This window comes from Chaetodon auriga, chromosome 13 (assembly GCF_051107435.1).
Source record: "Chaetodon auriga isolate fChaAug3 chromosome 13, fChaAug3.hap1, whole genome shotgun sequence".
Taxonomy (NCBI): Eukaryota; Metazoa; Chordata; class Actinopteri; order Chaetodontiformes; family Chaetodontidae; genus Chaetodon; species Chaetodon auriga.
In genome coordinates this window covers 13,166,370-13,179,484 of record NC_135086.1, presented here as the reverse complement: position 1 = coordinate 13,179,484, position 13,115 = coordinate 13,166,370, and the positions used below count along the sequence as shown (strand labels likewise).

The 13,115-nt window shown below is 42.3% G+C and overlaps 1 protein-coding gene across 4 annotated transcripts in view; it reads right to left on the bottom strand.

The window, feature by feature from the left end:
• The window catches only part of myo3b (myosin IIIB), a 62,884-nt gene extending 49,769 nt beyond the window's left edge, over positions 1 to 13,115 (bottom strand). For 2 of the 4 annotated variants that reach the window (XM_076747048.1, XM_076747050.1), the window contains exons 1-9: positions 12,968 to 13,115; positions 12,609 to 12,645; positions 7,716 to 7,899; positions 6,526 to 6,546; positions 5,721 to 5,855; positions 4,516 to 4,620; positions 4,154 to 4,253; positions 3,437 to 3,513; positions 2,588 to 2,733 (exon numbers count right to left, since the gene is read on the bottom strand). In XM_076747048.1, coding sequence (XP_076603163.1) covers positions 2,588 to 2,733; positions 3,437 to 3,513; positions 4,154 to 4,253; positions 4,516 to 4,620; positions 5,721 to 5,855; positions 6,526 to 6,546; positions 7,716 to 7,899; positions 12,609 to 12,645; positions 12,968 to 13,034 — 872 coding nt within the window. In that variant the 5' untranslated portion in view covers positions 13,035 to 13,115. The remainder of the gene's footprint in view (positions 1 to 2,587; positions 2,734 to 3,436; positions 3,514 to 4,153; positions 4,254 to 4,515; positions 4,621 to 5,720; positions 5,856 to 6,525; positions 6,547 to 7,715; positions 7,900 to 12,608; positions 12,646 to 12,967) is intronic. The other 2 variants (XM_076747049.1, XM_076747051.1) reach the window with 1 other exon arrangement.

Below are 13,115 nucleotides of genomic sequence, written 5' to 3'. Positions count from 1 at the left end.
TCTGCTCTCCGCACAGACAGATACACATACTGTTAAATATGTGCTTAATATCAACAGGGATCTACCCGGATAAACACAACCTTGGACTTCTTTTCCAATTGCCGCTAACCTTAACAACACATTTTACACACACTTTGGATTGACTTTACATTTCTACTCACAGCCTGTACAGCGTAGAGAGCGCTGGCGCAAGCAATTAACCTTCCTGCATATTAAATATCACAGACTATCTTTGTCTTGAGTATCTATAATTAATTTTGCACTTGATGATTTTACAACTTCACCCTCTGACATGCTCCATTACCTTCATCCACGGTCACCACGGACATCACATATCTGTCATTCGCCCTGTAACGCACTCAATTACTCTCAATTGTAACAAAGAGCGAATCCACAAAAGCCTTTGATTCAACCTAAAATTAAAATGACTGAAGGTACAAGAAAAGCAGCAGAGTGATCAACCTGAGGTTTGTGCACGCGCGTGGCTCGACGGTATGTCACAACTCATCAAGCATCAGATATTTCTGAAGCACAAACAGACCACACACCAAGGTGACCCTAATTCATGGAGCTCATCAGCGTCCCCTCTGACAGACATCAGAGCTCCTGTTATCGTTTATAGCTGCCTGCTGGGACCAGAATCATTTCCACCTGTGCAGGTTTCCCGTTGCACAACCAAAACTGTGACATAATGGCGATCTGCTCCTAGCCCCTGCAGTCAAAGTGGTGATAGCACAGAGTGTTTATTTGGTCCTCAACAGGAACCATTAAATCCTGACGAGAGAGACTGTCCGGTGAAAGCTTACTGCGTTCTCAGAAAAAGAAAGAAGAACAACAAACGGCATCACAGGCAGGTGAAACAGCACCATGTCAGGGAGCTGACTGCATGCTGCTTGAACAGAGACGAAAATGTATAACACGAACCACAACTGGGGGGTATTTTTATTATATATTGAATATGATCTACTGTATATTTCTTGTTTACTATCCAGATGTGTTTCAGAGAGGAGTTATGATAAAGTGGATGATACACATAAGATTAACTACATGACAGTGAACCCTTTAGCCTGGAAACCCATTACTGTGCGCAATTGTAAAAGATCAGAATGATGAAAATGCTTGTTGCATATTTTAGTGCTTGTATGGTTTAATAAAACATGTGCTACCCAAGGACAATACTTCAGGAAGGGCTGCTCTGGTAATGGTTTGTGACGTATTAAACAGAGAAAATCCAGAACTTTGCAATCATCAAAACCGGCGAAGATAAATCTCTCTGATTTCATCATGAATCACTCCCACCGCCACTAAAGACCCAAAGGTGAAGCACATTTCCCTATTTATAAAGCAATTCATACAGGAGTCATAATTTACGCCACGTTTCCTCCTGATTTTGTCGCCGCGCTGCAGCGACGGAGAAAATATATTCGAGATAAATGACATGTTAACAGAATGATTTCATGGTTCAACACATTTGCTTTGATTTATACCACAGCCGCCGAGCCTTTACGGTCCCAATTCATCCCAAAAGGGCAAAATATCTATTTTGATTGAAACAGAGATGGAGGAATGTCAGTTAAAGATATGTGTCCAATTCTATCAACATCCCAGTTATCCCCAAAGTCAAAGAGTGTCAGAAATCTGCAGCAATGAAATAGGATTGGACACTGACATGGGACATGCATATGCCCCCTCTTATTATGGCTGCTGTTTGATAAGGAAACATGCTTGGAGCTTGACAGACACCACTCATCCTGTTCCAGGTTGCTCTTTTTAAATTTGCCCAAACACAAGTTACATCTGCTTCACCGAAATAGTGACGTGTTGAGGTGCTCGTTTGAGTAAAAAAAAAAAAAAGAAAAGCTAAATCTGAATTAGAAGCATTCATTTTAGCGAGGCATCCTGCTCTGAGCTGTCCTTGCTTTTGTAATTACTGTAAATTCTGGTTGAATTTGGTGCTGATGAAATGCTGCGTTAGCTCCGTAATTCCTGCCACACAAGCCATCCATATTCCTCCTCTGGCTTGGCAGGGAGGAGATAACATTGTGACGGGGAGGAGGTGACAGCCTCATCTCAATGTGAATGGAGCTAATCACCAATGCAAATTGCAATCAGAAGGGCATATCTCTACCTAACTGAGAGATAATTGCACGATTGTGCTGATAACAAAAGGTCAACCGCGTGTAGCCACCACGCTCTCAAATGATCATCAGACACACACTGTCTCCAGCAGTGAATATTTTGAATCACTGCATTAATTTTAAGGCCAAACACTGCTACATTTTCTGATGATGAAGATTTTAAACACTGATTATTCAGCAGATGCTGCCTTTCAGATTGGAAAGATGAAAATGCAACGGCAGCATGGATCAAACCACAAACATCCAGTTTAACTCCGCTCCGAATTTCAAGTCATAATAAAAATAAATCAATTTGTGGAGAAAGCCGCTGTTATTTTTCCTCTTCCCATCACCTCTACTGTCAAATTCAGTTTGCCATTGTCCTCCTGACATAATGGAAAGCAGTATTTGAGTGTCCTTGTGTGGGCAGCCTCCAGCTGTGTGGTAGGAGCGCCCTCTAGTGGACTCACCGTGGGATCTTGAAGAGGGCTTTAACTGGATGCATCTCAGCCAGCGGGGGATCGCCGTCTGCCAGCTCGATGGCTGTGATGCCAAGCGACCACACATCACAGCGGGCGTCGTACGAGTAGTCATACTGCTGTTCACAGGCTATGACCTGGCAAAGTGACACAACAACAACCATCTAAGCAACTTATTGAGTCCTAAAATCTGTTTTTTCTCAATACGCATGAGGAAATCGGCCAGTGAGTCAAGATTAATTCACATTTCACTTGGACAGTGTGTCCAGCTCTTGAAATAAAGCACTTTATTAATATCAACTTACAGGCACTGAGTTATGATTTAAAGGGAATCATGTACAAAGGGATCATACAGCTGAATTTTACGTCCATGTTACAGCTCTTAGTGCCCAAAATCTGGCAGAGTTACAAACATCTATATTTATGGTCTATTAAAACACTGAAAGGTAGGTCAGTTCAGTTGCCGGTGGTATGAGCCTCTCTTTTCCACAGTCAATAATTATAACTGACACTACATTTTACTGCTGAGTTTATTCTAATTGCCTCCGAGGTCCCTCCCTACCAGCCCAATCACCGCACCTCATTTCTGCCAAGGAGTAAGCCGAGGGGCCCCAGGCTCCCAGCTATTAACCTTGAGGCGACCTCAGGAGCTGCACCCGTGGAGGGGAATACACAATGACACCAGGGAGAGTCTCACAGAAATAACTGAGCCCCTCTCCCTCTCTCTTTGTGGCACATATAACAGACTTTGTTCGTTTAAAATGTTCCATTAGGCACCAAAACATGTGTGCTATTCACTGCTGCGTGTGTGTGTGTGTGAACTGAAGCGTAGACTCTGACCTCAGGAGCCATCCAAAACGGAGTACCGACTGATGTGTTCCTCCGCAATCGTGCACTGGTCAGTTGAGCTGAAACACCTAGAAAAAGAAAAAGAAATGAATCTCTTCTTCCAGTAATTGATAATTACATATTAGTATATTTATCAGTGTGAATTTTCTAAGGATGAAAATAGAATTTATGGTAGAGACTAAAATGTATGAATTAATTAATAAATCCTGGCATATAATTTAGTGTGGCAACATGCCAAGCAGTAATAATAAGGGACTATAATCATTTCAAATTATGTAGGACAGATTTTTATCAGCATGAGTCCACTTCATCTCCGTGACACAGAGGACATAAACATGCCTAGGGGTGACTCAAAGCCATTTGCCATAACAGCTTTCTTTTAATATGCAAAGGATCAAATAATGCAATTTAAATGAGCAATAATAGCCTTGGGTTAAGGCTACGGTCCATGAAATAAAAAGATGTTATGGTGAGCAAGGGACTAAAGTGTGGAACACGTAAAGCGGTTTATCCCATGCTCGCGTTCCCCTTCACAAACAATGTGCTGCTGACACTTCCCATATATCAGTCAAATACCAAAAATGACTCATTTATCCAATATTCACCTCAAAAAGAAGATAAAACTGAGGCAGTTCTCAGAACTTGGGGGGTTTGTCTCTTTCTAGCAATCCACGAATTGGTTAAATTGCCTCTTTCAAAGATCATTACCAAAGTCGACCAGTTTGACTCCTCCCTCGGTTGTCAGGAGGATGTTGTTGCCTTTGACGTCACGATGGATGATCCGGTTGTTGTGCAAATGCTGGAGACCCTTTTAAGATAGAGGACAGGAAACACAAGGTGCTCAGCATGAATCACGCATTATTAGTCATTTGTCATTAGTATAAATTAGAGTGTGATGCATCAAAGCTTGAGGAGTACAAACTATACAGAAGAACTCCCACAGCTGTTCAGATGGAAAGACATTCATTACCGTCCACCACACTGCTGAAAATAAATCCCCAGCAAGCTCTCTGTGTGTTTGCATCCCACCTCCTCCCGAACATTAGCAGCTTTGCAGCAGGCCATCTTACCAACAGGGCACTGTATAAGATGTATGAGATAACGGGCTCCTGCAGACGCTGGCCTCGGATGAGCAGGCCTTTGATGAGTTCTGTGACAGAGCCGCCGTTGCACAGCTGGGAGGGAGACAGAGAAACTCTGGTGACTCGTCCATCACTCACCACTCCAGATTATGATTCATGGGGAGAGCGAGCCCCCACACACCAGTCAGAGGAAAAGCAATGCAGCATCACATGGCAGCATGATACCATCAACATTCATGGAGGTGGGTCGCTGTGACAAACTGAGGCCCATTTTATGCTACATTCATATCAAAGGGTTTCATTTAAAAAACAAGTTTTAAATTGAGCTCATAGACACAAAGACGCAGTATTTGAATGGGGATGACAAGCAAGAATTAAAGGTACCCTGTGGATTTGTCTTGTAAACAAACAGTTTACAATCAGTGTTACTCACCAAAACACATAGTGCGGATCCTTCAGGCCTAATAACTTAATGCTTTTTCCTCATAAGGAATTTGCACAGACAATTTTTTTTTTGTTTTGAAACTTGAATCTTTCACGTCCACATTCATCAGCTAGCAGTCTTCTTTTGTCCAACCATTTGCTGCCACATCACTACTTTTCTTGCCATATTCATGCTGGATGTCACCAGTGGGCACAACACCAGATCGGTTCGATGAGCTGAACCATCAGAGATGTGGCCTGTGTTCAGAGGTCTGGAGCCAGGCTACCACAGCACCACCTGTGGCCAAAAACTCCACAGGGCTCCTTTAAAGGAAGAGGTTGAGATCGATACCACTCTCATATCTGTCAGTTTACAGACAACAGCTCGACAGTTAGCTTAGCACAAAGACTGAGAAAATAGGGGGACAGCTAGCAGCTAGCATGGCTCTGTCCAAATGTATAATAACTGTTACAGGCTAGCTATTTTCCCCAATTTACAATCTTCATGCTAAGCTAACTGGCTGCTGGCGTACCTTCATATTTAATGCAGGCTATGTGAGAGAGGTATTGATCTTCTCATCAAACTCTCAGCAGGAAACCAAATAAGTGCATTTCCTAAAATGTCAAACTATTCTCGCATCAGCAGACTGTTAGCATTAAAGTGCTATACTGTAGTTCATACGGATGCAAGGCAAAGATGCACGTAGGAAAACCAGTGAACTGCGGCCCAGCACTGACGCAGAGACTGGCAGACATTATAAAGAGCTCACCTCAAGCACCAACCACAGCTGTCCGCCTGATAAGTTGTCTGACTTGTAGAACATGCCGTAAAACTTCACCACATTAGGGTGGTTGGACAGGGACCTCAAGATGTTGTATTCTGCCTCGATCTCCTCATCCACATCCTTTAAACAACAGAAAACAGGCAAAGCTGGAACTGCCAGAGATGTGGCAACGCAAAGGAGAAGCAAATAATACAGTGAAAAGCAATAAAAATAACATTTACACCTAAATTTCAGGGTGTGTGTCATTCTGAGGTTGACTATAATTAGACTCCTACAGATAGGGTTGTAACTCAGTAACAAAGGAAGGGACGGGACCGGGTGCTCAACTATTTCTCGAAGTGCTTTTCTATCAAAGTAAATCTCAGAGGAAGGGAAGAGCAACAGTCACAGAGGAAGAATTTCTCTTCCTGAATGTCTGAGTGATAGTGTCAGCAGTCTAATCAGGGAGAGGGATGAGAGAGCGGGCAGCTTCATCTTCATGGCCATCAGGGGAGCATCATGGTGGATAGCACTGTCAGGATGGGGATTGTTCCATTGACACAATCACAGGAATGCCTCAGACCGAGGCTCGCCAGCACAAAGCCGTGCCAATGCGGAGTTCACAGTGAGCTTATCACACAGACATACGAACGGATACACAGAGAGGACACAGCCAATGCAGGAGCTACACTTTCTGGTGAGGGTGTGTTAGACTTAACATGACAGGAAGTAAATGAAAAGGGAGACATTGATATACATCACTGGAGCACGTACAAGTACAACTGAGGAGGAAAAAGTAGAGGCAACTTACTCTGTTTGAATGGCTCACATGCTGAGACAAGTCACACAGTTATAAAGAAAAACACAATGGTTTTAGTCTTTGCTTTCCTCTTCTGTCACAATATTATGAGTTCTTGCAGTCATGAAAAAACTGTCAAAATGGTTGTGAGGTACTCCCTCACAAACACGAACAATAAAAACTTACAGCAGGGAGGCACGCACACTGATGTCAGATCAGCGTTGGAATGATATAATTTAGCCAGTCGAACAGTATAACACTTTCCATCAAGTTATTTTATTAAATTAACTACATTTTAAGCAGTTTTGTTAATTCACTTTAATATAACATGTATATTTATATAGCGTAGGCTGGCTAAACATACGTGATGAGTCACAAAGAGACTCAAAAAAATAAGGGACAGGCTTAATTAAGGCAGTTACAGGTAAGTAAAGGACACTAATTGAGATTAGCATTTAGACCTAGCTCAGTTGCAGTAAAGTCATTGCTACAACAATGCCAACATGCTAATGGTTAGCAGGTTTAATATTCACCACCTCAGTTAGCATGTTAGCATGCTAACATTAACTAATAACCACTGAACATAAAGCAGAGTTAATAATGTTATTGGAAAGTAATCAACACATATTGGTGTGTTATCAACAGTTGATATATTTTGGTTTCGACCAAAATGTTGGACCGACGTTTCCGCCCATAGAGCCATGCTGCTAGCTTGGATAAAAAAAATACTGCAACACAAAATGACGTTAATTCTTTTCAGACACGTTTTTCAGATTGTAGCCTCTGAACATTACTCAAATAACACAGGGAAAAATATTTTTTAGTTGTTTTGGTCTTAACAAATGCAGCCCTTGAACGCTAGCAGTCACAGTCCATTCCAGGCCAAAAAGGTTAGAAGCCACTGGGCTACATTAGTTTCTGGATGCTCTGATGGATTATATAAACTACAGAGTACAACATTAGATGAATACACCATATAATGAAGCCCTGGCTCATTCTGAGGTCTACAAGGTCATGGTTATGCTGCTGTCAAGCTAAGGTGCAGCTTTTTTTTGCACATTGGCTATCAATACTAAGACAGCGACAGTATATTTCTGCACGTGAATCAGCCAGCCTTAACAGATACTGCATCTAGACCCTGATGGTTTATATAACAGGCAGGCAACCGAAAACAGACGACATGCAGCAGCCATCTGACTTACATTGATCGGGTCCAGCACTTTCACTGCTGCCTCACTCCCATCCTTCTTGTTGGTCACTCTGTAGACTTTGCCATACGTTCCTTTACCAATGGTCTCCACTATATCCCAGTTACCTGATGGGTCTCCAAGGTTCTCCATGCCAATCATGCTGGATTTGTAAGGATAGAGTCCATACAGTGACCTCCTAGTGATAAACATCAGGAGCAACATGTTTTCATATCAAAGTCAAAGCCAAAATTTAAAAATTAAACTTAATAGACAGACTTTTCCACTGCCGCAGCAAGACAGACAAACACAGTCTACCTGTTAACATCACAGAGACGCAAGTAATTAAAAGGGGAAAGTGTGAACTGTGTAGAGCTGTGCATGCACAGCACAGAGCGGTGCATTTATTCCCAAAGGCCTTCTCATTCAGCGCGGTGAAATGACTATATCCGCCTAGGGAGCCACTTAAGAGGTTTAAAGCTCCAGAAATCAAAGCAAAAACAAAGCAGACAGCTGTAGGTGGAGACAAAAGTACTCTACTTACATGGCAAGTGTTATTTTCTTCTGACTCATCGGGGCTAGGAAAAATTACAACTAAAGAGTCTCTGGTGATCATAATATAACAACACCAATAGCAACAGCAATTGCTTCCTGAAGAGGACGGGCAACGAGTGGTACTTCACGGAGACACTGAATTAGCTCTCTCCACGGGGACCTTGTCACTGCCCACTAAGAAGTGCAATCTCCTCAAGATCAATTGGATTGGACAGAGATTAACTTGACAAGTGGCGTCCTGAATGAGCAGTGAACTGGCACCGCACCTCCACACGGTGTGCTCTGTGAAATGATTATTATGTAAAGTGTTTCATAAAGAGATTTGCATGCCTTCAACCTATAAGACGGCTATAAGGGCTAATGATCAACAGTGAAAATCCTGATATAAATCACCCTTTAAACCTACGAGTGATGTTTCCGGCACCAAACGCAACATGTAAGGCCAACCATGCAAAGCATTAAGTGTCAAAACAGCTGAGACAGAACAACGTGATGGATTAGGAAGTGATGTTGCCATGTTGTGAGACGTGCATCGGATTTTTGCAAAATGACACAAATTCCTGATACAAAGATGATGGAGAGGAATGTTGGTGTAGGACTGCTCCACTTGTCATGAACGTGTCGCGCATCACAGAGGGTGTGTGACCCTGAGGGAGCGAAGTCGAGATCAGCAGATTGAGGCAAAAAAAAAAAAAATGTGAATGATGTTTAACCCTCAGGAGCTGTGGCAACTCAAGACGTGAGGACAGATTTATGAATTGTTGTGCATGCAGGCTGAGCAATGAGCATCGAGGTAGATACTAGACGGATATACCGCTGTTCTGTGGAGATGTCCAAACATGCAGCACTGAGATGCAACAGATATCCTTCACTGTGTCCTTCAGGAGGCAGCGTGTGACAGCAGCACCCACCGAAGTACCTTTTACAATTGAGCATTTTTCTAACATACATTAACTAAGAATTACACAAGGTGAGAGCTGGATGACTTACCCATAAGCACCGTTTCATCTTCAGTCTAATAATCCATCATCAATTGTTCTGAAGTTAATCGTCCATCTTAAACTCTCTGTGAATAATGCGCCACCCCTTCCCTATTAATCAACAAGATTCAAACCTGTTTACTTGTCATTTATAACTGTCGCTCCGTTTTGTAACATGTGCCTCACCTGCTCTGCTTCTACACCGTGCTTTGAACACATCGCTGGTCACCTGTCGCCAAGACACCTTCACCAACTTTTGTAACAGACGGCTCACTGATGATGAGCCGCAGCAGAAACCTGCTTGAAAATATCAACGCTTCACTGCGACTTATCAACTGAAGTTTACGCCTCAGACGTGCAGCTTCTGATCATGTGACACTGCTTATTATTTGGTGGATTACAGTTAAGTGTACAACAGGTGTCTTGCTCTGGAAGAGCTTTGTAAAAAGCAAAAAGTTTGAGCTGTTAAAGCAAAACAAAGCACAACTAAAACGAGCAATTTCGTCACGCTGTGCATCAGTCAAGGATGATTTTAAGTTACACAGCGTAATTAATCTCATCTACAATCCTAAAAAACTTCATAGATAGAGTCTACATCCATCACACACACAACACATAATCATTTGCATCTGTTCATGATTCAAAATAGTTTTCAAAGATCACAAAGCCAAAAGTGACACATACCCGTTCCTGTGAAAGTGTTTGTCTCTGCCGCACACCAAAACGCTCCAGACTAATTCATGCTCTCTATAGGGATTAATAATTCACAGGTAATCTGCAAGCTGATCTGCGGCAGTGTTAAATATTCAAGCGGCAGATGTATCCACTCATAATGGTGGCTGATATGAAGCATCTCAGGTTGCACACAGGTTACCAGGAAGTTCATGGTAGTTGCTAGGTCACATGGTTTTCTGTCTGTCTCCCCTCTGAACATAATGTTCGTTTCACATCCAGCTGTTTGTGCTTCATCTGACTGCTTTGTCTTAGCTTCTTATACAGCAGTGACAACACAAAATGATCCCACTGAGCTGACGACAATCCGTCTATGAAGTCAAATTTAAGTCCAGCGCTGTGAAGGGAATTCCAGTATTCACCATAGGAGTCAATAATGAAACCTGGGTCCAGCTTCCTTAACAATATACAGTACCTATATCTACAAAGCAGAGTCCTCGTGCTGACTAAAAACAAGACGTTATTCCACCTGAAAAACCACAACACAGGATGCTGCTGTTGCCATGAGTTTAAAGCCCCGGGGATCTCATGAGGAGAAAGATGGTCACACCAGCTGGAGAGAGCTTTAATATCAGCAGAATGTGCTTCAAGAAAAGCTCAAATTTTCATGCATCTTTTAAAGCTGTGGTCCCTAAACTTTTTCTTCATGCCCCCCCTTTGGAGGCTAAACAACCCCCCCCTCAGCACCCTCCTTGGTACATCAATAATAATTAATAAGTTGCTTCAATGATGCGTGAACTAGTGACAAAATGATTTTTTTTTAAACACACACAAAAAAAAACATCTCCAGTTGTTAAGCTGTCCCCCACATTTTTCTCATGGCCTCTGTGGCCCCCCAGTTTGGGAACTGCTAATGTAACCTATTACTGAGCAGAAGTTATGCAGAGTGTTAAACAACTGTGATGTTTCAAGATATTTTTTGTCTTATTGTCACAAAGCAAAGATAAAACCCAAATCCGGTTCTTTTAACTGAGCAGGAGATTCGTCACTGCTGCTTTAGAACAAGACACCACTGGTCCCGGATGGCTATGCTCAGGTTACCCTTTGTTTACCATTCTGTGTCGGTACACCTGAAAAAGGGACCTCGTATCTGTCGTTCAAAACGCTGGCAGTGGCTCTCTGTGACACTGTGACATAGCATCTGCAAAATCTTCAAACTCCACGTATAAACTGGGATATGTGTATGGTTACTTGTTGCTTTATGGTAATAGTAAATGCAGATGCTTCTTGAGCTAAGTAATACGCCCCTCAAACCTTTGCATTTGCAGTGCATCTACATAATTCCCAGTTTCAGCGATGGTTGGAGGTGGTAACAGCTTTAGATGATGTGAACAGCTGCAGCACAGACTTCGTCTTTGTCACCAGAAACAGTGCAAAGTAAAAGTGAGTAATCTAATTTTCTGCTTCCATCAAACTCACACAATCCCACCCTCTCTGGTAAAGCCTTACGGGAACTCCATTTAGTAAACCCTTCGGTAAGTCTGTGGAGAGAAAAAAAAACTCTGCACTATAATCCCTTTTAAGGGGATATGAAGAGGCTTTGCAGTAAACCTCCACTCGCCACGAGCCAGGCTCAAAGCACTGTGCCCTTTCTCTCACCCTGGACAACCAAAGGCTCACGCGACCAGAAACAAACACTTTGTTTTATTTTAGCCCCCCTAAGATTAGCAGTGCCAACGCTGGATACATAAAACATCAACCTAATTAACAAGAAGCCAGCATCGTCATCAAAACCTGAACCACGGTCAGGAATGATTCTCTGCCATCACAACTGTACCGCAGCTGTTTCTGCAGCCACTGGGATACGATGCAGTGCGATACTGTGCAGCGCAATGCAAAGTGTGAATATGACAACACTACGTGAATTATGAATTAAAGCTGATTAAGGCTGCACAATCTGATTCATATTCCAAGGATGATGCGTATTTTTTAAATCACAAAACTGTTGCATCATTCTGCCAAAAGTGAGGATTTACATTTCAGTGCTGTAAGAGTAAGTTCAAAACACTAAATGTTCAGTCCTCAGTATACAATGCAATAAAATGTATTTATTTCTAGTTTTTTTATTTAATTTTGTTACTTCAGTTCTACTGCAATATATTAAAAATGTAAGGAGTTTTTGATTACTGTCAAAATTTTGCAATATACTGAGCACCTGTTATAGTGCTTTAACATTATATGTATGCATACTCAATAAATAGAAAGAGTGTCCTAAAAAGTCATTTGTACCCATCATTTTAACACTCCCTTCTGCACAAATTGCACCTTTTTCCTCATGTCTGGTGGTCCTGATCAAATGACCATTGCAAAGTGTTTTAATGGGAATTAGCTGTGTTGACAGCATTTCTTGACATTTACCATTTTATTCTGAAATGCAACAATTACTAAAATTCACTCAAACACAGAAAGTTTACAGAAATACACTAATGGGTTCATTTTGTGAGCTGAGCCTGAGATTTTGAAGAATTGAGCAAATTGATATCTGGGCCAAATCAACTGTAAAATACCGTCTTACAATTTTGACCCTCTTTGCTGCCTGTACTTCTGTATGGTCATCCATTTCATGCCATGTTTTTAAATTCTGCTGTCAGTGAACGCCACACTCTCTGCAGGCCTTCTGATGAGCAAACTGGAGTCCTACCTTGACTTTGCTGCCTCCGCATTTCCATTTTTAAAATCTGCAAAACAGGAGAAACTTTGTCAGTCATCAGCTGATCACTGCTCGGCCTTGTATCCATCCACACGGTCACTAGTTTCTTCAAACTTTTCACATAAACCTCATAAACCTGGCTTCAACTAGCAATTCTTGACGTGCAGCTTACCGTCCATAGCGACATATCCGACCTGATTTCCCTGTTTACTCAGTGAGGGGTTTTAATTATTAACAGCACAGACACCTGAGCATGCTGTCCTGCAGACCACAAGCTCCGACTGGACCAGTATCACCTCATGCTGCGTTCAATGGGCCTATTCATCTGTGTGTGACAGCGGTGTACCTACCTGAACAGGAAGGAAACGAGGAAACGTCCAGTGATGCTCGCGGCAGCAGCGCGTGCAGCACCAACATCTCCCAGCATCAAAGCTGTCGCACGACCTCGCTGGTTTAACCCGGATGAAATTCCTCCGCTGGTCCATACTGGACTGTGTT